Below are 23,920 nucleotides of genomic sequence, written 5' to 3' on the forward strand. Positions count from 1 at the left end.
GGGCGTGGGTGCTGGGACCCTGTAGACACTGTGAGTGTGAGAACTGGGTGTCGGTGCTGGGACCCTGTAGACACTGTGAGTGTGAGAACTGGGTGTCAGTGCTGGGACCCTGTAGACACTGAGTGTGAGAACTGGGCGTCGGTGCTGGGACCCTGTAGACACTGAGTGTGAGAACTGGGCGTCGGTGCTGGGACCCTGTAGACACTGTGAGTGTGAGAACTGGGTGTCGGTGCTGGGACCCTGTAGACACTGTGAGTGTGAGAACTGGGCGTCCGTGCTGGGACCCTGTAGACACTGTGAGTGTGAGAACTGGGCGTGGGTGCTGGGACCCTGTAGACACTGAGTGTGAGAACTGGGCGTGGGTGGTGGGACCCTGTAGACACTGTGAGTGTGAGAACTGGGCGTGGGTGCTGGGACCCTGTAGACACTGAGTGTGAGAACTGGGCGTCGGTGCTGGGACCCTGTAGACACTGATTGTGAGAACTGGGCGTCGGTGCTGGGACCCTGTAGACACTGTGAGTGTGAGAACTGGGCGTCGGTGCTGGGACCCTGTAGACACTGTGAGTGTGAGAACTGGGCGTGGGTGCTGGGACCCTGTAGACACTGAGTGTGAGAACTGGGCGTCGGTGCTGGGACCCTGTAGACACTGTGAGTGTGAGAACTGGGCGTCGGTGCTGGGACCCTGTAGACACTGATTGTGAGAACTGGGCGTCGGTGCTGGGACCCTGTAGACACTGAGTGTGAGAACTGGGTGTCGGTGCTGGGACCCGGTAGACACTGAGTGTGAGAACTGGGTGTCGGTGCTGGGACCCTGTAGACACTGTGAGTGTGAGAAGTGGGCGTCGGTGCTGGGACCCTGTAGACACTGTGAGTGTGAGAACTGGGCGTGGGTGCTGGGACCCTGTAGACACTGAGTGTGAGAACTGGGCGTCGGTGCTGGGACCCTGTAGACACTGTGAGTGTGAGAACTGGGCGTTGGTGCTGGGACCCTGTAGACACTGATTGTGAGAACTGGGCGTCGGTGCTGGGACCCTGTAGACACTGTGAGTGCGAGTACTTGGTGTCGGTGATGGGACCCTGTAGACACTGAGTGTGAGAACTGGGTGTCGGTGCTGGGACCCTGTAGACACTGTGAGTGTGAGAACTGGGCGTGGGTGCTGGGACCCTGTAGACACTGATTGTGAGAACTGGGTGTCGATGCTGGGACCCTGTAGAGACTGTGAGTGTGAGAACTGGGCGTCAGTGCTGGGACCCTGTAGACACTGTGAGTGTGAGAACTGGGCGTCGGTGCAGGGACCCTGTAGACACTGATTATGAGAACTGGGCGTCGGTGCTGGGACCCTGTAGACAATGTGAGTGTGAGAACTGGGCGTCGGTGCTGGGACCCTGTAGACACTGAGTGTGAGAACTGGACGTGGGTGCTGGGACCCTGTAGACACTGAGTGTGAGAACTGGGCGTCGGTGCTGGGACCCTGTAGACACTGTGAGTGTGAGAACTGGGCGTGGGTGCTGGGACCCTGTAGACACTGTGAGTGTGAGAACTGGGCGTCGGTGCTGGGACCCTGTAGACACTGTGAGTGTGAGAACTGGGCGTCGGTGCTGGGACCCTGTAGACACTGATTGTGAGAACTGGGCGTCGGTGCTGGGACCCTGTAGACACTGTGAGTGTGAGAACTGGGCATCGGTGCTGGGACCCTGTAGACACCGATTGTGAGAACTGGGCGTCGGTGCTGGGACCCTGTAGACACTGTGAGTGTGAGAACTGGGCGTCGGTGCTGGGACCCTGTAGATACTGTGAGTGTGAGAACTGGGCGTGGGTGCTGGGACCCTGTAGACAGTGAGTGTGAGAACTGGGTGTCGGTGTTGGGACCCTGTAGACACTGAAGGTGAGAACTGGGCGTCGGTGCTGGGACCCTGTAGACACTGTGAATGTGAGAACTGGGCGTCGGTGCTGGGACCCTGTAGACACTGAGGGTGAGAACTGGGCTTCGGTGCTGGGACCCTGTAGACACTGTTAGTGTGAGAACTGGGCGTCCATCCTGGGACCCTGTAGACACTGAGTGTGAGAACTGGGTGTGGGTGCTGGGACCCTGTAGACACTGAGTGTGAGAACTGGGCGTCGGTGCTGTGACCCTGTAGACACTGTGAGTGTGAGAACTGGGCATCGGTGCTGGGACCCTGTAGACACTGAGTGTGAGAACTGGGCGTCGGTGCTGGGACCCTGTAGACACTGAGTGTGAGAACTGGGCGTCGGTGCTGGGACGCTGTAGACACTGTGAGTGTGAGAACTGGTTGTCGGTGCTGGGACCCTGTAGACACTGTGAGTGTGAGAACTGGGTGTCGGTGCTGGGACCCTGTAGACAGTGTGAGTGTGAGAACTGGGCATCGGTGCTGGGACCCTGTAGATACTGTGAGTGTGAGAACTGGGCGTCGGTGCTGGTACCCTGTAGACACTGAGTGTGAGAACTGGGTGTCGGTGCTGGGACCCTGTAGACACTGTGAGTGTGAGAACTGGGTGTCGGTGCTGGGACCCTGTAGACACTGAGTGTGAGAACTGGGCGTGGGTGCTGGGACCCTGTAGACACTGTGAGTGTGAGAACTGGGCGTCGGTGCTGGGACCCTGTAGACACTGAGGGTGAGAACTGGGCGTCAGTCCTGGGACCCTGTAGACACTGTGAGTGTGAGAACTGGGCATCGGTGCTGGGACCCTGTAGACAGTGTGAGTGAGAACTGGGCGTCGGTGCTGGGACCCTGTAGACACTGTGAGTGTGAGAACTGGGCATGGGTGCTGTGACCCTGTAGACACTTGAGTGTGAAAACTGGGCGTCGGTGCTGGGACCCTGTAGACACTGAGGGTGAGAACTGGGCGTCGGTGCTGGGACCCTGTAGACACTGTGAATGTGAGAACTGGGCGTCGGTGCTGGGACCCTGTAGACACTGAGGGTGAGAACTGGGCTTCGGTGCTGTGACCCTGTAGACACGGAGTGTGAGTACTGGGCGTCGGTGCTGGGAGCCTGTAGTCACTGTGAGTGTGAGAACTGGGCGTCGGTGCTCGGACTCTGTAGACACTGTTAGTGTGAGAACTGGGCGTCCATCCTGGGACCCTGTAGACACTGAGTGTGAGAACTGGGTGTCGGTGCTGGGACCCTGCAGACACTGAGTGTGAGAACTGGGTGTCGGTGCTGTGACCCTGTAGACACTGTGAGTGTGAGAACTGGGCATCGGTGCTGGGACCCTGTAGACACGGAGTGTGAGAACTGGGCGTGGGTGCTGGGACCCTGTAGACACTGTGAGTGTGAGAACTGGGTGTCAGTGCTGGGACCCTGTAGACACTGAGTGTGAGAACTGGGCGTCGGTGCTGGGACCCTGTAGACACTGAGGGTGAGAACTGGGCTTCGGTGCTGTGACCCTGTAGACACGGAGTGTGAGAACTGGGTGTCAGTGCTGGGACCCTGTAGACACTGTGAGTGTGAGAACTGGGCGTCGGTGCTGGGACACTGTAGACACTGTGAGTGTGAGAACTGGGCGTCCATCCTGGAACCCTGTAGACACTGAGGGTGAGAACTGGGCTTCAGTGCTGGGACCCTGTAGACACGGAGTGTGAGAACTGGGTGTCAGTGCTGGGACCCTGTAGACACTGTGAGTGTGAGAACTGGGCGTCGGTGCTGGGACCCTGTAGACACTGTGAATGTGAGAACTAGGCGTCGGTGCTGGGACCCTGTAGACACTGAGGGTGAGAACTGGGCTTCGGTGCTGTGACCCTGTAGATACTGTGAGTGTGAGAACTGGGCGTCGGTGCTGGGACCCTGTAGACACTGAGGGTGAGAACTGGGTTTCGGTGCTGTGACCCTGTAGACACGGAGTGTGAGAACTGGTTGTCAGTGCTGGAACCCTGTAGACACTGTGAGTGTGAGAACTGGGCGTCGGTGCTGGGACCCTGTAGACACTGAGTGTGAGAACTGGGTGTCAGTGCTGGGACCCTGTAGACACTGTGAGTGTGTGCTTACTTTTTTTTTCAGTCTTGCTTTGTCACTCAGACTGGAGTGCAGTGGCACGGTCTCGGCTCACTGTAACCTCCACTTCCTGAGTTCAAGGGATTCTCCCGTCTCGCCTCCTGAGTAGCTGGGACTGCAGGTGCTTGCCACCACAGCCAGCTAATTTTTGTATTTATATTAGGGACGAGGTTTCACTGTATTGGCCAAGCTGCTCTGGAGCCCCTGACCTCGTGATCTGCCCACCTTGGCCTTCCAAAGTGCTGGGTTTACACGTGTGAGCCACCGCGTCCGGCTGTGTGTGCTTACTTTCAAACAAGGTAGTCTCTGCAGCATCACTGAGATGACATTGAGAAGAGGCTTGATAAGGTGCAGGAGGGCGTGTTCTGGGCACAGGGCGCCCTGAGCGAGAGGGCCGAGAATGTCCTGCGGTGATGGAGGAGGCCACGCGGCAGGGGCAGAGGGAGAGGCAAAGGCAGAGGGAGGTGTGGGCTGATGGCAGGGCCAGGGCCTGACCTCGATGGCCCTGAGGAGCCTCTGCGTCCACTCAGGCTTGTGTGTTCGGGAATCCCGTGGGTGCTGCGTTGAGGTCAGTGGGGCCTGGTATGGCAGAGGCGAGGGTGCTGTGTGGGTGCCGCGTGTCCTTCAAGGCACAGCAGATTGGTTTCTAGGGGGGCCCAGTGTGAGGGAGGCGCAGGTGGCTCAGAGGTGTCTGGGGCTCCCTGGGGTGCAAGGCTGTCAGAGGAGGTCAGGGCAGGGAAGTCCTGATGGACGTGCCGGCCGCCCACTGACGTGCAGCCGTCAGACGTCTGGATGGGAGTTCAAAGCAGGGTTGGGCTAGAGGTGTCTGGAGAGGAAACGTGGAGTCGGGGGGTCTGTGGGGTAGCCCCGGGGGCGGCGCTGGGGGCCGGACTGCTGAAGCGCCCCCGAGCTCCCTGGGTATAACCTGCCTGGGCCTCCTGGACAGCTGCAGGCCTGCGGGGCCTGGGTTGAGGGGGATGTCACTGAGCTACACTCTGAGGCTGGTAGTGACTCTCATCTGGGGTCCCACCTTAGTGAATGTACCTTAGGTCTTTGTATGAACGCAAATATTTGTATAAACACTTAATTTAAAAAATGAGAGCTGATGTGCGCCTGTAATCCCAGCTACTGAGAAATGTCAGCCCAGCAGTGAGGACTGTCCAGTCTCAGCCCTGTCCGTGTGAGCGTTGTGCTCTGTGTGTGGCCCCCACAGTGCCACGGTCCACGGAGGTGGGGTCGGCTGGCTCTGGCTGGGAGTTGGGGGCCCAGTTGCTCTAATGCAGGCAACACCCTGAGTGGGGCTGGGAGTCAAGGACCAGGCTGGGGGCTCGATGTCACAGGTGTGGGCAGGAGCCCATGGCCCTCTGAGAGCTTTGTGGCCACGGTAGGGGCTGGGCCATGGGGGAGGCAACTTTACTGCCTGGGGTCAGTTCCTGCCTGGCCGGAGATGGAGCAGGGATGCTTACTGTCTTTCGAGTCATGGACTCTTTTGAGAATTAAATTCAAAGCGCTGTCATGTTGTAGCATTGTTTTTCATTTTCTTTTTTTTCTTTTTTCTTTTTTTATTTTTTGAGATAGAGTCTTGTGCTGTCACCCAGACTGGAGTGTAATGGCACTATCTTGGCTCATTGCAACCTCTTCTATACAGGTTCAAGCAGTTCTCCTGCCTCAGCCTCCTGAGTAGCTGGGACTACAGGCACGTGCCACCATGCCCGGCTATTTTTTGTATTTTTAGTAGAGACGGTGTTTCACCATGTTGGTCAGGCTGGTGTTGAACTCCTGACCTTGTGATCTGCCTGCCTGGGCCTCCCAGAGTGCTGGGATTACAGGTGTGAGCCACCTCACCCGGCTGTTTTTCATTTTCTTAAAAAAACTTTTAGGGTGACATAGCTGTGCAGAGAACCATGTAAAGTTCCGTTTTCCTCCTAACCTGGTCGTCTCCAGCGGGAAGGAACGGAGAGTGCTTGGTGTGGTTCTGTGTGTCCGCACGAGGTTGATGAGAACCCTCAGTGCCTGGACTGTCTTCTCGCCAGGCGCAGCTCAGGAACGTGGTGGTGCCGGAGAGTGGTTTTTGTCTGTTCCTCCCTGGCTGCTGTGAGCCGCCCCCCCAGGTCCTGTGTCCTCCGCGCGGGTTGGCGAGGGAGCTGTGTGTGTCTGTGGTGCAGCTGCAATGCGGGGTCCCGTCAGGGAACAGGAGCGAGGCGTTTACGCCATAGGGAGGTGGAGAAGGGACGGTGTGTGAGTTTGGCAGGTGCTGAGGGCTACAGTGGAGCTGGAGGGGCAGGACGGTGCAGGGCGGTGCAGGCAGGGCGTTTGGGGTCAGGCCAGCTGTGGAAAGGCCACAGGTGAACCAGGTGTGGAGACACAGAGCTGGAGGCATCCGGTGGTCTGGCTGGGCCTCATCCGTGTCCTGCCGCTGCTGCAGTGATGCCAGGGGCATGGAAGGGACCCCAGCCCAGCTCCTCCCTTGGCAGTCGGAGCGTCGGGGCCGCATTATAGAGGGAGGGACTCTCCGGACGATGGGAACGAGAGTCCATTGGGATCGTAGCTGCGGTGCGGTTCACAGCGTTGTGAACAGCTAATGTTGGGCTGGGGGCATCTGTGGGGCCAGTTGCAGCAGTTTGGTCATTTTTGTGTGAAAATAAATGAAAACAGGTTTTGCAGAGCCCGTCGGTGAAGGCAGGGGTGCCTCTGGCATCGACTGGATGGCCTTTCCCTCCTGAGTGACAGCCCTGGACGTGCTGTCCCCTCATGAGGACGCCGATGTGGCCCTGCTGCCGGAGTATGCCAAGTACGAGGGGCCAGGTGGCACACAGCACCTGTGTGCCGCTGGGGAGGGTGACCGCGGGAGGAGCGCCCGTGCATCGCTGCAGAGGGTGACTGCGGGAGGAGTGCCCGTGCATCGCTGCAGAGGGTGACTGCGGGAGGACAGAGTGCCACAAGGGAGAGCAGCAGAGTGGTTTCAGCTCCGGGAGGTGGGGCTGCCCGTCCAGAGAGGTGCAGGGTCACTTGTCAGGTGGACAGGGGCTGGCCCACCTGTGAGTGGGTAGGGCATCCTGCCAGGGAGCCTTGTGCATGGCTGGGAGGACGGCAAGGCTGATGTGGACGCAGCCCCGACGTGAGCAGGACCCCGCGTGGACGGGCAGTGACGTGCGTGTGGACCCGGCGTGGACGGTCGATGACGTGCGTGTGGACCCGGCGTGGACGGGCGGTGACGTGCGTGTGGACCCGGGGTGGACGGGCGGTGACGTGCGTGTGGACCCGGGGTGGACGGGCGGTGACGTGCGTGTGGACCCGGCGTGGACGGGCGGTGACGTGCGTGTGGACCCGGGGTGGACGGGCGGTGACGTGCGTGTGGACCCGGGGTGGACCGGCGGTGACGTGCGTGTGGACCCGGCGTGGATGCAGCCCCGACGTGAATGGATGTGGTTCCGACGTGACTGCGCTGGCATGGGAAGCAGAGGGTGAGGCTTGGCTCTGCTGTCAGGAGGACATGTCAGACTTCTCTCTCTAAGATACTGCTCAGACTTGTGTGGAGGGTGAATTAGTGGGAGGGCGGCTTGGAGAAGCCTGTCCTGGGCGGGTTTCACCACTTGGACGGGAGCTCTGGCATGGTCCAGGGAGTGGCCGAGGACAGCAAGGAGGAGATGACCCCATGGGCAAGCAGGAGCTCAGATGGGAGGCATGGAGCAGACGGGACTCCACGTGGCACCACCCCTCCCACCTGGGCTGCGCACCCATGAGGCTGAGGACCCTGGGGAGGGAACACTGCTTGTCGGGCGGTGGTGACGATTTCATGGGTGTTTGTGAAACCGACCTCACTGCCCCATTACAACAGTGCGGGCCCTGATTCTCAGGGTTCCCCAGTGAGGCTGTTCCACGGTGGCACAGGACACGCCTGCAGCTTTGTGCCTGTGAATCTCAGGAGCTGTTTTCTGGAAAGTTCCATAACTCAGCAAAACTGACTCACAAACAACAGAAACTTCAAGGCTGTCCTAAGATATGGGTGGCAGAAGAAAATGTGCCCCAGGCATGGGCTTGTGATGCCGGCTCTTCCTCCTGGCAGAGCCCCCCAGAGGAAGGCTGGGCTGGGCAGTCAGCCAGACGGGAAAGGGGGCTGAGGCGTCCAGGCTGCAGAGGGTGCCAGGGTGGAGAGCGGAAGAGAGAGGGAGTCGATGCCCTAGGAGGCTGTGGGCGAGGTGAGGGCAGAATGCACTCGCTGGGGGTCACCCTGCCCCCCAGGACTCCTTTCACAGGACAGAGAAGCTCCTGGTGAGCGGGGCTGCTGAACGCAGGCCCCAGGGCCTGTAGGACCCTTAGGGAGACGGGTGGCTCTGTGTGTGGGCGTGGAGAGGGGCCTGTGGGAGGTGGGTGGACATGTGTCGCTGCATGTGGGTGTGGGGAGAGGCCTGTGGGAGGTGGATGGGTTGGGTGGCTCTGTGTGTGGGTGTGGAGAGAGGCCTGTGGGAGACGGATGGATGGGTGTCTCTGTGTGTGGGCATGGGGAGGGGCCTGTGGGAGGTGGATGGGTTGGGTGGCTCTGTGTATGGGCATGGGGAGGGGCCTGTGGGAGGTGGGTGGATGGGTGTCTCTGCATGTGGGTGTGGAAAGAGGCCTGTGGGAGACTGGTGGATGGGTGGCTCTGCGTGTGGGCGTGGAGAGAGGCCTGTGGGAGGTGGATGGGTTGGGTGGCTCTGTGTGTGGGCGTGGAGAGGCCCCTGGCAGCTCCTTCGTTGCAGAAACCGCATCGGAGCACATCGCGTAGTGCAGGACACACGGGGCGTGGGACGGTGTCTGTGTGAGAGCTGCATCTGTGCGTATGCAGTGTTATCTAAGGACACACCCACAGACACGGACACGTCCTTACGCAGAGAACAGCCGCTGCCTCTTAGTGTTCAGGATGATACGTTTTTCCTTAATATCATCCTTCGCTTTGCACATCATACTGAATACGTGTGTATGTGACTTTTACTGCAAAACAAAACAAAAAGCAGAAGCCACTGTGTTATCCAGACGGCTGTGTGCTGCAGGCGAGACTCGGAACAGCAGCTCCTCCCAGCATCCGGCAGCTAAATGACAGGAGGTGGAGGCTGCCCCAAGCAGCGGCGTGGCTGGCGTGCGGGGTGTTTTGGGGGTGTCTGAGCTGGGTGGAGAGGAAGGCATATGTCACACTGAGGCATCAGAGACACATCCATTCACGTCGGGGCTGCGTCTGCGCCGGGTCCACACTCGCGTCATCGCCCATCCGCGCCGGGTCCACACTCAGTCATCGCCCGTCCGCGCCGGGTCCACACTCGCGACATCGCCCGTCCGCGCCGGGTCCACACTCGCGTCATCGCCCGGCCCATGCCGGGTCCACACTCAGTCATCGCCCGTCCGCGCCGGGTCCACACTCAGTCATCGCCCGTCCGCGCCGGGTCCACACTCAGTCATCGCCCGTCCGCGCCGGGTCCACACTCAGTCATCGCCCGTCCGCGCCGGGTCCACACTCAGTCATCGCCCGTCCGCGCCGGGTCCACACTCAGTCATCGCCCGTCCGCGCCGGGTCCACACTCCCGACATCGCCCGTCCGCGCCGGGTCCACACTCGCGTCATCGCCCGCCCGCGCCGGATCCACACTCGCATCATCGCCATCCACGCCGGATCCACACTCGCATCATCGCCATCCACGCCGGGTCCACACTCGCGTCATCGCCCGTCCACGCCGGATCCACACTCGCATCATCGCCCGTCCACGCCGGGTCCACACTCGCGTCATCGCCCGTCCGCGCCGGGTCCACACTCGCGTCATCGCCCGTCCGCGCCGGGTCCACACTCGCGTCATCGCCCGTCCGCGCCGGATCCACACTCGCGTCATCGCCGTCCGCGCCGGATCCACACTCGCGTCATCGCCGTCCGCGCCGGGTCCACACTCGCGTCATCGCCGTCCGCGCCGGGTCCACGCTCGCGTCATCGCCGTCCGCGCCGGGTCCACGCTCGCGTCATCGCCCGCCCGTGCCGGGTCCACGCTCGCGTCATCGCCCGCCCGTGCCGGGTCCACGCTCGCGTCATCGCCCGTCTGCGCCGGGTCCACGCTCGCGTCATCGCCCGCCCGCGCCGGGTCCACGCTCGCGTCATCGCCGTCCGCGCCGGGTCCACACTCGCGTCATCGCCGTCCGCGCCGGGTCCACACTCGGTCATCGCCGTCCGCGCGGGGATGTGTCTGAAACGTGTGGTGAGAGCTGTGTTCCCTGCGCATTTCTGAAGGCTCCTAGCCGCTGCAGTTGCCGGGAGCCATATGGAGCCACGTGACCTTGAGGTCCACCCGGGAGAGGAGGGTGCATTTCGGAGGCTAGAAGTGGCACCTGGAGGGGCTGGCCCTGGGTGTGATCATTGAGAGGAGGGAGGTGGAAAAAGATCTGGAAGATGCCCTCAGGAAGCAGAAGAAGGTGGGTGACCAGAGTGGGGTGCCCAGAGGGTAGGGCAGGGCAGACCAGAGGAGGGGGTGGGCTTGGCACCCCCAGGAAGGAGGGATGGGGCTCTGTGAAAGTGAGAGCTGTGTGGACGTGGAGCTTGTGAGTCTGACCAGGAAAGACAGAGGGTTCCAGACGGTGTGGGGGCCCCTTCAGTCTGGTTGTGTGGGGCAGGGTCCTCACCCCCAGGTGAGGGGGCCTTGTAGGGCAGATTCCTAGAAGACTCTCAGGACGCAGGAGCGGAGGCTGCTGGCTGGATGGGGATGGAGCCGAGAGCTGAGCGGGCAGCCCAGGCCGAAGGACAGCACAGGGGCCTGTGTGAGGCCAGGAGGGGCTGGAGTGCAACACCCCCTGTGACCCAGGTCTGGTCTGTGACGCGTCAGGCCCCACGGCACCCCAGGCTGGCTGGCTCCCCAGAAGGCCTGTGGTCTCCATGGCCACAGCGCATTCCGGGGACAGGGCAGAGTGGAGTCAGCAGAGGGAGGAGGCGCGTGGGGCGTCCAGGGATCAAGGGGTCTCTGGGCCACGCTCCCTTCCCCAGCAGCTGTGAGGATGGTGGGGGCTGCTGTCTGCCCAGGACTGCAAGCGTCAGGCACAGCAGCTGCTGTTAACAGTCAAGGAATGTTTGGGTCAATTTGAGAACTTCAGGGCCCGACGGCAGAGCCCCGGCAGACAGACTCAGGGCAGATGGTGGTTGTCAGCCGGGAGGGGGCGCGGAGCCCTGGGGGTGGTCAGGCCCACGTGGCCTTGGGACGAGAGCGAAGAGGTGGGATCAGCTGCGGGAGACAGGGAAGTGGGTGACAAGGAGGCTCAGGGGCTACAGCAAAGGCCCCGGAGGCTTTTCCACACCCGAGTCCGTCCTCGGCCATGCCAGCCAGGTCAGGGGCTCAGTCCTGTGGGCCACCACAGCCGGCCGCACAGGTGGGGAAGGTGAAGCTCCACGGAGCACCCTGGTGGACAGCGGTGCTGTGGGGGCCATGGACCAGAAGGCGGAGCCCGTGCTGTGGGCTGGGTGGGGTGGCAGCTGCCAGTTCAAGGTCTGTCTTTTGTTTATTTACTTCATAAAATACTCCAGGTGTTTTGTTAGAAATTATTCTTGGCTGGGCACGGTGGCTCACATCTGTAATCCCAGCACTTTGGGAGGCCTGGGTGGGCAGATCCTGAGGTCAGGAGTCGAGACCAGCCTGGCCAACGTGGTGAAAACCCCGTCTCTACTAAAAATACAAAAAATTAGCTGGGTTCTCAGGAGGCTGAGGCAGGAGAATGGTGTGAACCCGGGAGGCGGAGCTTGCAGTGAGCCGAGATCACACCACTGCACTCCAGCCTGGGCGACAGAGCGAGATTCCATCTCACACACACACACACAAAATTAGTTGGGTGTGGTGGTGCACGCCTGTAGTCCCAGCTACATGGGAGGCTGAGACAGAATTGCTTGAATCCAGGAGGCAGAAGTTGCAGTGAGCTGAGATCACACCACTGCACTCCAGCCTGGTGACAGAGCAAGACTTTTTCTCAAAAAAAAAAAAAAGCAAAGAAAAGAAATTACTGTCTTAGTGTTGATAAATCTGCCTTTATACATATCAATAGTTGTGCACACTGAGAGAAGTAGGCAGTTTGGGATCTGAAACTGGCCTGGTGACACCGCGTGTGCAGCAGGCGGGCAGATGCGGGCACAGGAGGGAGCTTCCCACACTGTTCAGGTCACCAGAGCCTGCACTTCTGTGGTTGGTTTTGATGAGGACTCGTATTTCAGCTCCTGTCTCTCCTTGTCAGAGGCCGTGTGAAGTGCGTATTGCGGACCGCCGGCCGCGCCGTGAGGGGTGTACATGTGGAGCCATGACAATCGTGGGAAGTTCTGTTTCCAGCTTTAAGCTTTTGTTTATATTTCTGCATATTAAGAAATGATAAATTAAGACCTAATGAGAAGTTGTGGACTAGACGTGGGGTGTGTAGGCTGCTGGGAGGAGGGGCAGCGGCCCTGAGGGGTTGTGGGGCCCATGGGACCATCTGACCCAGTGCATGGCGGAGCCGTGTCCATGTGAGGAGGGAGTAGGAACGGGCTCTGCGCCGTGGCTCCGTGGGCTGCCGAGGGCTGCCGTGGGCTCTGCGCTGTGGCTCCGTGGGCTGCCGAGGGCTGCCGAGGGCTCTGCGCGGTGGCTCCGTGGGCTGCCCAGGGCTGCCGTGGGCTCTGTGCCGTGGCTCCGTGGGCTGCCCAGGGCTGCCGTGGGCTCTGCGCCGTGGCTCCGTGGGCTGCCCAGGGCTGCCGTGGGCTCTGCGCTGTGGCTCCGTGGGCTGCCCAGGGCTGCCGTGGGCTCTGCGCTGTGGCTCCGTGGGCTGCCGAGGGCTGCTGTGGGCTCTGCGCTGTGGCTGTGTGGGCTGCCGAGGGCTGCTGTGGGCTCTGTGCTGTGGCTGTGTGGGCTGCAGAGGGCTGCTGTGGGTTCTGCTCTTATTTGCCCAGGGGAAACCCGAGTCGCTGCCCCTCCTGTCCAGCCCCAGCGCTCGTCCCCGGGTCCCCCAGCAGGTGACCACAGATGATGACGGAGCCTCCTGGAGCCGCCTCAGTTTCCCCAACTGGCCCCTCACTGGCCTCCCCATTTCAGGAGCCCCGGGGCCACTCTCCGCCAGGCTCTCTGTGTCTCCGATTAACCCTCAGGTCGTCCCAGCCTCTTCCGAGCCATGGTTAGGATCGGCCCCGTCCACCGTGTGTCCATGGAAGTGAAACAGGCCACCAGCAGTGGGCAGCCGCGGGCGGGATGGGCTGTGGGGCAGAGGCTGGCGGGCAGGAATGGTCTCGTGGGTGCGCACCTGGGCTGTGTGGCGCTGCGGCCGTGGCTTCTGCATGCCAGGGTCAGCAGCCATCTCGTCGGGTTTTTAATGTGCATTTCCTAGTTCACTGATACAGTTGAGCATTTAAAACATGCTTGTTTGAAATTTCTCTTTTGTGAAGCTCTCTGTTGGCTAGAGTGGGGCTGGCAAACCCTGTGACGGAGCAGATGGTGAATATCGTGCGGCCCCAGGCCTCCCTCCAATGAGCAGCGCTGTGTGCTGGGAGCAGGCCCTGCGGGGGCCAGCAAACCCACTCACACAGCCCACGGGGCACAGCCGGGCCACGATGGCCAGGCCCTGGTCTAGGTTGTGGCCCTGGAGGCACTGCCGAAATTTTCCTCAGGCCTTGGCTTTTTTTCTCCATGGTGCTTTTGAATAACTCAGGGTGCTTATCTTTGACTTTGTCATTTCCTTCATGGTCAGTTTTGTTTTCTGTCTCGTAAATCTTCTCCTCATCCACAATCATGACGATACCCTCCTTAGCAACCTCCAAAGGTTCACGGTCGCCTTTTCCAGTGTCCTCACCCACCCAGCCCTGGTTATTTTTGGGGTGGGATGGTGCAATACAAGCTGAGAGTTTGGCTTTTTTTTTCTAATTTCACCACAGGAATGATGTTTATGGTGTATGTTTTTAATTGTAAGATACACACTAAAATTCACCAGTTTTATTGTGCAGTTTGGGGACTTTTCACCCCCTGTCCAGTTTCATGGACTTGCCGGCAGTGCTGGCCCAGAGCTCGGTCCCCGCAGGCCTCCCTCAATTCCCTCTGTGGCCAGTCCCTGCTTTGCCTGGACTGTGTGTGCCTGCGTCCTCCCACCAGACTTGCCGTTGTTCTGGAATTGCGTGGCGTGTGGGAACGTGTGTGCGCTCCTGCGTCTGCCCCTCTCCCCTGTGGGATCCTGGGCACCTGCGTTGCTCACTCACTGCCGAGCCGCGTCTGCGTGGGGAGGGGTTACGCTGTGTTTATCATCCGCCTCCTGATGGACTAACTAGGTGGTTGTTTCCAGTTTGGGGCTGTTAGGAAAAGGGCTGCTTTGAACATTGTTGTATAAGACTTTGAGAGGATGTGTGTGTTAGCGAGTGTCTTTTTTTTTTTTTTTTTTTTTTTTTGAGATGGAGTTTCAGTCTTATTCCCCAGGCTGGAGTGCAAGGCGCGATCTCGGCTCACTGCAACCTCCGCCTCCCGGGTTCAGGCGATTCTCCTGCCTCAGCCTCTCGAACAGCTGGGAGTACAGGCACCTGCCATTACACCCGGCTAATTTTTTGTATTTTTAGTAGAGACAGAGTTTCACCGTGTTAGCCAGGATGGTCTCCATCTCCTGACCTCATGATCTGCCAGCCTCGGCCTCTCAAAGTGCTGGGATTACAGGCATGAGCCACTATGCTTGGCTGAGTTTTGTTTTTTTTAAATCATGAATGGACAATGATTTTGTCAAATGATTTTTATGCACCTGCTGGGAAGATCATGTGATTTTTCTCCTTGTATCTTTTGTCATAAATTGTATCTTTTTCCCATAGGCATTAAGCCCACTTTGTTTTCTAGGACTCTGAGTTTGTCAAGAATGATTATCTTTTTGTATATTGCTTAAAAAGGATGACTAACCGTTTTCTTTGGATTTTCACCTCTGTGTTTCCTGGTGAGGTTAATGTTGAGTTCTTTCCGTCTGCCATGGTCAGTGCCTGGTTATGTCAGGCTCATAGTGTGAGTTGGAAAAAGGCTCCTTTTAGTTCTCCGAGAAGAGTATGAGACTGAATTATTTGTGCCCTGAGCGTCTGGTGAAACCACCTGCATCCCTCCGGGGCCTGATGCTGTCTTGGAAGGGACTTTCTGACCATTGACCTGGCTCCCTGAAGGTTCTGGAACTTCCTGGGTTTTCTCTGCTAGTCTCAATGCTGGTGAATTACTGTTCTAGGAACTTAGAAGTTTCACGTAAACTTTCCATTTTATTAGGGTCAAGTTCATCATATCTTGTCCGTGCTCAGACGTCACCTGCTTTAGGTGCACCTGGTTTAACAGTGCATGGCCAGCTCCCCTGAATCCATGGGTCCAGTCAACACAGATTGAAAACGTTTGGGAACCAAAACAATAAAAAATAACAGTACAACAATAACAATAATGCACATCTTAAAAATACAGTAGAACAACCATTGACATAGTGTTTACAGCGTGTTAAGTGTCGTAAGTAATCGGGATGGCGTAGAGCGCATGGGGGGCGGCGTGCACAGCGTGTTAAGTGTCGTAAGTAATCTGGGGATGGCGTAGAGCGCATGGGGGGCGGCGTGCACAGCGTGTTAAGTGTCGTGAGTAATCTGGGGATGGCGTAGAGCGCGTGGGGGGCGGCGTGCACAGCGTGTTAAGTGTCGTGAGTAATCTGGGGATGGCGTAGAGCGCGTGGGGGGCGGCGTGCACAGCGTGTTAAGTGTCGTGAGTAATCTGGGGATGGCGTAGAGCGCGTGGGGGGCGGCGTGCACAGCGTGTTAAGTGTCGTGAGTAATCTGGGGATGGCGTAGAGCGCGTGGGGGGCGGCGTGCACAGCGTGTTAAGTGTCGTGAGTAATCTGGGGATGGCGTAGAGCGCGTGGGGGGCGGCGTGCACAGCGTGTTAAGTGTCGTGAGTAATCTGGGGATGGCGTAGAGCGCGTGGGGGGCGGCGTGCACAGCGTGTTAAGTGTCGTGAGTAATCTGGGGATGGCGTAGAGCGCGTGGGGGCGGCGTGCACAGCGTGTTAAGTGTAAGTAATCTGGGGATGGCGTAGAGCGCGTGGGGGGCGGCGTGCACAGCGTGTTAAGTGTCGTGAGTAATCTGGGGATGGCGTAGAGCGCGTGGGGGGCGGCGTGCACAGCGTGTTAAGTGTCGTAAGTAATCTGGGGATGGCGTAGAGCGCGTGGGGGGCGGCGTGCACAGCGTGTTAAGTGTCGTAAGTAATCTGGGGATGGCGTAGAGCGCGTGGGGGGCGGCGTGCACAGCGTGTTAAGTGTCATAAGTAATCTGGGGATGGCGTAGAGCGCGTGGGGGGCGGCGTGCACAGCGTGTTAAGTGTCATAAGTAATCTGGGGATGGCGTAGAGCGCGTGGGGGGCGGCGTGCACAGCGTGTTAAGTGTCGTGAGTAATCTGGGGATGGCGTAGAGCGCGTGGGGGGCGGCGTGCACAGCGTGTTAAGTGTAAGTAATCTGGGGATGGCGTAGAGCGCGTGGGGGGCGGCGTGCACAGCGTGTTAAGTGTCGTAAGTAATCTGGGGATGGCGTAGAGCGCATGGGGGGCGGCGTGCACAGCGTGTTAAGTGTCGTAAGTAATCTGGGGATGGCGTAGAGCGCGTGGGGGGCGGCGTGCACAGCTTCTGTGCAGACTCGACACCACTTCATGTCCGGGACTTGAGCACCTGTGGATTTTGGTATCAGCGGCGTCCTGGAACTAGTCCCCCACGGATACCAAGGGATGGCTGTGTTTGTCACCTTCTAACATAGTAAATAATTGACCTGTTTGTTTGTTAGTTATTGTCTGTCTTCCTTCATTAGAATGCTGGCTCCAAGGTCTGTGTCTGTGTTATCACTGAAGTCCGAGAACTCCTGTCAGGAGCCGCCAGCTGTACCAGCCAACACAGGAGCCACTGGCCACAGTTTAACTAAAATTAAATACAATTAAAAATTCGTTCGGTTGGCCGGGTGTGGTGGCTCACGCCTGTATTCCCAGCACTCTGGGAGGCCGAGGTGGGTGAATCACTGGAGGCCAGGAGTTCGAGACCAGCCTGGGCAACATGGTGAAACCCCATCTCTACTAAAAATACAAAAGTTAACTGGGCGTGGTGGCGGACGTCTATAATCCCAGCTACTCGTGAGGCCGAGGCACAAGAATTGCTTGAATCTGGAAAGTGGAGGTTACAGTGAGCCGAGATTGCACCACTGCACTCCGGCCTGGGTGACAGAGCGAGACTCCATCTCAAAAAAAAAAAAAAAAAAAAAACTGGGCTGGGCACGGTGGCTCACACCTGTAATCTCAGCACTTTGAGAGGCTGAGGCGGGAGGATCACTTGACCCCAGTAGTTCGCGGCCAGCCTGGATAACAGACCGAGACCCTGTCTCTACTAAAAATACAAAAATTAGCCAGGTGTGGTGGTGCATGCTTGTAATCCCAGCTACTCAGGAGGCTGAAGTGGGAGGATTGCTCAAGCCCAGGAGGTCAAGGCTGTAGTGAGCCAAGATCGTGCCACTGCACTGCAGCCTGGGTGGCAGAGCAAGATCCTGTCTCAAAAAAAAAAAAGAAATAATAATAATTATAATGAGATCCTTCAGTCCCACAAGCCACAGTTCAGGTGCTCCACGCCATGTGTGGTCAGCAGCTGTGCTGTTGGGCAGTGGAGATGTGGAAGCCCCCAGTGTTGCAGAATATTCCGGAAGCCTGGCTTTGAGCCTGGCTTCATTCTCTTCATCTTGTTTCTCTTCTCCCTAACTCAAGTGCCTCAGACATGCCTGCTGATCTCCCCTTATATTTGCCTGGGAAGACTAACTCTACTCTTTCCCTTCTTCCTCCCTTTTTATATAAAAGTTAACTGAGTTTCAAAGATTAGTTAATAAAAAGTGCAGTTATGGGAAACGGGAAGAGTAGAAATGATACAAATGGGGTGGAAAATGAAGAGCATGAAAGTATTTAATCTCTGTCACTAAGCCACAGACACTGTACGTCATCCCAGGCCCCCACTTTCCCCAGTCTGACTCCAGCCACCTATTTCCCCAACTCAGACAGGAACGTGGGGGAGGCCACCGAGGTTCCCGGGGAAGCACTCCCAGTATGGCAGTCATCCTGATGCCCCATCCCAGACGCAGGGTCCCTACGTGGTCCCCTGGTCCCAGGTGGGGACCGTGTCCCTCCCCTGCCCCTCCCTGCCTGTCTGAGGCCCCAGGTGCCCTCCCTGTCCTCATCCCCGCCGAGCCCCACACCAGGCTCAGTGCCCACGCCGGGGCCCTTGGTGCACATCTGCTAGGCTCAGGCAGGTCTGTGACTGGGAGAGAACATGGTGCCCTGTGCACAGCAGCAGAATTGCGGGCCTCTCTTGGCTGCGTCGTGGAGCCAGCCGTCACTGCCTTGCCTCTGACGTCCTGCATTTCCCCAGATCACCCCTGAAATTCACCCCTCCTCCGGGGGGCTCCACAGACTCACATCCTGCCTTCTTGGGCCCAAAACAGCATGATGGGGCCCCCAGCTGCCCCCCCACCCCCATGGGCCGCGTGCCCACTCCTGCTGTCTCCGATGCCTTGGGCCTGGGCTCAGAGACGCCCGACAGGCAGCGAGACCAGCCCGTGTCTCCCGGGTAGAGCCTGTTCTTCACGGTCCCTGAAGAACTTTTGGTTATTTTAAGCAAGGAACAGAGCAGTGTAACCGAGCCAGGCTTGGCACCACGGGTGGGGTGGGGGTCGTCCGCCTCCGGCCCACGGGTAACCCTGTTGTGCTTTTTCTCCGCAGGCGTCACAATGTAGCAGGGACCCCAGGCGTCGTGCTCAGGTAAGTGCGCGTAGGCCGACTGCCCTCTTCTTTCCGCACCTGTGAACTGCCGGACTCCGCCGGGACCACGCTTTGTGCATGTGGTCGGCGTTCCTTGCAGTGCCTCTGAAACCCAGGCTCTGAGGACAGGCTGGAGCCATGCGTGGGTCCTTAGCTTTTCTCCCGGTCAGTACTTCTGATTGACCCCATTCCGCCCTTTGCTCGGTAGGGCTTGGTTGCAAGTTCCAGTAGGAATGGCCGAGTTGTGGCAGTCACACATCCATGACGCGAAGTGAACTAACAGGTGCCGTTTCTGTGCTAGAAAATGGAAAAAGAGCCAGGGCCGGAAGGAGGGTGCAGAAGCGAGTCCCCGTGCGGAGCCAGGAGGCAGCGTCGCGTGGGAGTGCTGGCCTGAAGCCTCCATGCCCCGGCAGAGGGACGGACACGCGGACGTCTAGCGGAGGTGAGGCCCACGCCCCCCGACACCCGGGGTCCTGCTGACTCCTTGCCCTGCCCTGTTGCTGGTTGTGGCGAGGGCCGGCGATCATTAGGAGCCAGCTGGTCAGGACACGATGCAGTGTTCAGGGTTCACTGCCGAGTTTTCCTGGCCCCTCCTGTGAGAGTCCAAGGTCCAGCCAGCTGTGGGGGACCCAGGCCTCGATGGCAGTGCGGGGTGCAGAGGGCTGGTCTCCTTCCGTCACTGGTTCACTTGGGTTCCCGGCCGAGGAGCAGTGCTGCTTGGGGGCCGAGCCTGGGGCCTCAGCCCAGTGAGTTGTGAGGCGGTCGACTAGCATCCTGCAGGGAGGTCCTCAGGGGCGCAGGGCAGGGCTGTCTCTCCCCTCCTGGGTGCTCTGTTCCCTCCTGGGTGGGCGTGGCCCTCAGGGGTGTAGGGCGGGGCTCCCCCCCCTCGTAGGTGGGCGTGGTCCTCGGGCGTAGGGCGGGTCTCCCCCTCCCCTCGTGGGTGGGCGTGGCCCTCAGGGGTGTAGGGCGGGGCTCCCCCCCCCTCGTAGGTGGGCGTGGTCCTCGGGCGTAGGGCAGGTCTCCCCCTCCCCTCGGGGGTGGGCGTGGTCCTCGGGCGTAGGGCGGGTCTCCCCCTCCCCTCGTGGGTGGGCGTGGTCCTCAGGGCGTAGGGTGGGGCTCTCCTCCCCTCGTGGGTGGGCGTGGTCCTCAGGGGCGTAGGGCGGGTCTCCCCCTCCCCTCGTGGGTGGGCGTGGTCCTCAGGGCATAGGGTGGGGCTCCCCTCCCCTCGTGGGTGGGCGTGGTCCTCAGGGGCGTAGGGTGGGGCTCTCCTCCCCTCGTGGGTGGGCGTGGTCCTCGGGCGTAGGGCGGGGCTCCCCTCCCCTCATGGGTGGGCGTGGTCCTCAGGGCGTAGGGCGGGGCTCCCCTCCCCTCGTGGGGGGGCATGGTCCTCAGGGCGTAGGGTGGGGCTCCCCCTCCCCTCGTGGGTGGGCGTGGTCCTCGGGCGTAGGGCGGGGCTCCCCTCCCCTCGTGGGTGGGCGTGGTCCTCGGGCGTAGGGCGGGGCTCCCCTCCCCTCGTGGGTGGGCGTGGTCCTCGGGCGTAGGGCGGGTCTCCCCCTCCCCTCGTGGGTGGGCGTGGTCCTCGGGCGTAGGGCGGGTCTCCCCCTCCCCTCGTGGGTGGGCGTGGTCCTCGGGCGTAGGGCGGGGCTCCCCTCCCCTCGTGGGTGGGCGTGGTCCTCGGGCGTAGGGCGTGTCTCCCCCTCCCCTCGTGGGTGGGCGTGGTCCTCGGGCGTAGGGCAGGTCTCCCCCTCCCCTCGTGGGTGGGCGTGGTCCTCAGGGGCGTAGGGCGGGTCTCCCCCTCCCCTCGTGGGTGGGCGTGGTCCTCAGGGCGTAGGGTGGGGCTCCCCTCCCCTCGTGGGTGGGCGTGGTCCTCGGGCGTAGGGCGGGGCTCCCCTCCCCTCGTGGGTGGGCGTGGTCCTCAGGGGCGTAGGGTGGGGCTCTCCTCCCCTCGTGGGTGGGCGTGGTCCTCGGGCGTAGGGCGGGGCTCTCCTCCCCTCGTGGGTGGGCGTGGTCCTCGGGCGTAGGGTGGGGCTCTCCTCCCCTCGTGGGTGGGCGTGGTCCTCGGGCGTAGGGCGGGGCTCTCCTCCCCTCGTGGGTGGGCGTGGTCCTCGGGCGTAGGGCGGGGCTCCCCTCCCCTCATGGGTGGGCGTGGTCCTCAGGGGCGTAGGGTGGGGCTCTCCTCCCCTCGTGGGTGGGCGTGGTCCTCAGGGGCGTAGGGTGGGGCTCTCCTCCCCTCGTGGGTGGGCGTGGTCCTCAGGGGCGTAGGGTGGGGCTCTCCTCCCCTCGTGGGTGGGCGTGGTCCTCAGGGGCGTAGGGTGGGGCTCTCCTCCCCTCGTGGGTGGGCGTGGTCCTCGGGCGTAGGGCGGGGCTCCCCTCCCCTCGTGGGGGGGCATGGTCCTCAGGGCGTAGGGTGGGGCTCTCCTCCCCTCGTGGGGGGGCGTGGTCCTCGGGCGTAGGGCGGGGCTCCCCTCCCCTCGTAGGTGGGCGTGGTCCTCGGGCGTAGGGCGGGGCTCCCCTCCCCTCGTGGGTGGGCGTGGTCCTCGGGCGTAGGGCGGGGCTCCCCTCCCCTCGTGGGTGGGCGTGGTCCTCGGGCGTAGGGCGGGGCTCCCCTCCCCTCGTGGGTGGGCGTGGTCCTCGGGCGTAGGGCGGGGCTCCCCTCCCCTCGTGGGTGGGCGTGGTCCTCGGGCGTAGGGCGGGGCTCCCCTCCCCTCGTGGGTGGGCGTGGTCCTCGGGCGTAGGGCGGGGCTCCCCTCCCCTCGTGGGTGGGCGTGGTCCTCGGGCGTAGGGCGGGGCTCCCCTCCCCTCGTGGGTGGGCGTGGTCCTCGGGCGTAGGGCGGGGCTCTCCTCCCCTCGTGGGTGGGCGTGGTCCTCGGGCGTAGGGCGGGGCTCCCCTCCCCTCATGGGTGGGCGTGGTCCTCAGGGGCGTAGGGTGGGGCTCTCCTCCCCTCGTGGGTGGGCGTGGTCCTCAGGGGCGTAGGGTGGGGCTCTCCTCCCCTCGTGGGTGGGCGTGGCCCTCAGGGGCGTAGGGCGGGGCTCCCCCTCCCCTCGTGGGTGGGCGTGGTCCTCGGGCGTAGGGCGGGGCTCCCCTCCCCTCGTGGGTGGGCGTGGTCCTCAGGGGCGTAGGGTGGGGCTCTCCTCCCCTCGTGGGTGGGCGTGGTCCTCAGGGGCGTAGGGTGGGGCTCTCCTCCCCTCGTGGGTGGGCGTGGTCCTCAGGGCGTAGGGTGGGGCTCTCCTCCCCTCGTGGGTGGGCGTGGTCCTCGGGCGTAGGGCGGGGCTCTCCTCCCCTCGTGGGTGGGCGTGGTCCTCGGGCGTAGGGCGGGGCTCTCCTCCCCTCGTGGGTGGGCGTGGTCCTCGGGCGTAGGGCGGGGCTCTCCTCCCCTCGTGGGTGGGCGTGGTCCTCGGGCGTAGGGCGGGGCTCCCCCTCCCCTCGTGGGTGGGCGTGGTCCTCGGGCGTAGGGCGGGGCTCCCCTCCCCTCGTGGGGGGGCATGGTCCTCAGGGCGTAGGGTGGGGCTCTCCTCCCCTTGTGGGTGGGCGTGGTCGTCAGGGGCGTAGGGCGGGGCTCCCCCTCCCCTCCCTCCCTCTTCCCCTCTCTCTCCTTCCCCTCCTTCTCCTTCCCCTCCCTCTCCCTTCCTGGGCAGGCTCCCGTGTCCTCAGTATGCATCAGGTCTCCCGAACCTCACAGCCCCGCAGGGAGGAGGAGGAGGGGAGAATTTGACTTTGGAAGTCTCTGTGACCAGATGAGGACCGCAAGCGTAAAGGTGGTGGCAGAGTGGTCGGGGACAGGCCTCACCCACAAACATGTGGCCCCTGGATGAGCCCAGCTCTCAGCTGCTTCGTGGGACTGCAGCTGGACGCCAAGGCCCGCGCCTGCAGCAGGCGATGTGGGGCTCAGCAGAGAGCTCCAGGCTGGGCCTCTTGGTGCCGGTGATGACGGAAGTGGTGTCACGCATGCAGCGGTTTGGGTCGCGGCTTTCCGTCCCCACTGAGGGAAACTCATGCCTGCTGCTCCCCTGGTGAAAGGTGTGGGGAGCGAACTCCCAGTAGTGGGGTGCACCCTGGCCACCCTGAGTCCCCACTAGCCTCTGCACGCGGAGTGGCCCTGCTCTCTTGCCTCAAGCACAGAAGCAAATCACCAGGCTCTGCCTGCCGTCGTGCGGTGACATCGGGGGTCACCTCCCCGAAGGCGCAGGTCTGGTGGGCGAGCAGAGCGGCTGCGGCAGCTGTCAAGGCAGGGCCTCTGCCAGCCACTGTGGCCTGGCATTGTGCCCACCCTGTGAGGGTAGGGTGGGGCCCCTGCCGCGTGCTGCCTCCGCCCCTGCCGCGTGCTGCCTCAGGCTCTGGGAGACACAGCCTCAGGAGACACCGTGGAAGCCGCGCCGGCCCCGGAAATGAATGGGGAGGAAGGGGTGTGAGCATACAGCCCAGACTCTAAACTGGGCCCAAGGGTCGCGCTGTGAGCCACAGAGGGTCCAGGTGCCCAGAGCCTGCCCATCCTCATCCCATCCGGCAGCTGTGCCTTCGCGGGCACCTCCTGCTCCTTCCGCTTTCACAGAAGACAGCCCGGGGATCCTGCCTCTCTGCAGCTTTATGGACCCTCCTCAGTCCTCACTGCAGGAGGAGAGGAGGGGGTGTTGGGCACAGAGAGAAGCCAGTGCGGGGGAGCCGGGGGCTTTTGAAAAGGTGGGCTTGTCCCAGTGCACGCAGACACTGGATTGCTGACCGTGCCCTGCACATGGGAGCCTGGGACCCGGTGAGCCCAAGAGGCTCCTGCCACCCAGGCCTCAGGGCCTGCACTGTCCTCCCTGGGGGTGGATGTCAGAGCTCAGCCAAGGATGAAAGGCATGGAAGAGTTTCAGGTGTTAATTAATCGCGTTTTCTCTTGCAGAAGCCAAAGATGTTGACCAGGAAGATCAAACTGTGGGACATCAACGCCCACATCACCTGCCGCCTGTGCAGCGGGTACCTCATCGACGCCACCACGGTGACCGAGTGTCTGCACACCTGTACGTGCCCTGCCCGCGCCACCCAGGGAGGGCGCGCCCTTCCCAGCTCTGTGCTCTTCAGAACCTTGGCTTTTGTGTTACCACACGCTTTTAGCTCAAGCCTGACAAAAGCAGGACCCAGGACCAGGGG

At 61.3% G+C, this 23,920-nt stretch overlaps 1 protein-coding gene across 5 annotated transcripts in view; it reads left to right on the forward strand.

Annotated features, from left to right (window-relative positions):
• The window catches only part of PCGF3 (polycomb group ring finger 3), a 71,200-nt gene that overhangs the window by 13,086 nt on the left and 34,194 nt on the right, over positions 1-23,920 (forward strand). For all 5 annotated transcript variants that reach the window (XM_034958105.3, XM_034958107.3, XM_034958106.3 and 2 more), the window contains exons 2-4: positions 18,751-18,789; positions 19,091-19,231; positions 23,673-23,790. In XM_034958105.3, the coding sequence (XP_034813996.1) occupies positions 23,682-23,790 (109 nt within the window). In that variant the 5' untranslated portion in view covers positions 18,751-18,789; positions 19,091-19,231; positions 23,673-23,681. The remainder of the gene's footprint in view (positions 1-18,750; positions 18,790-19,090; positions 19,232-23,672; positions 23,791-23,920) is intronic.

Source organism: Pan paniscus, chromosome 3 (genome assembly GCF_029289425.2).
Source record: "Pan paniscus chromosome 3, NHGRI_mPanPan1-v2.0_pri, whole genome shotgun sequence".
Taxonomy (NCBI): Eukaryota; Metazoa; Chordata; class Mammalia; order Primates; family Hominidae; genus Pan; species Pan paniscus.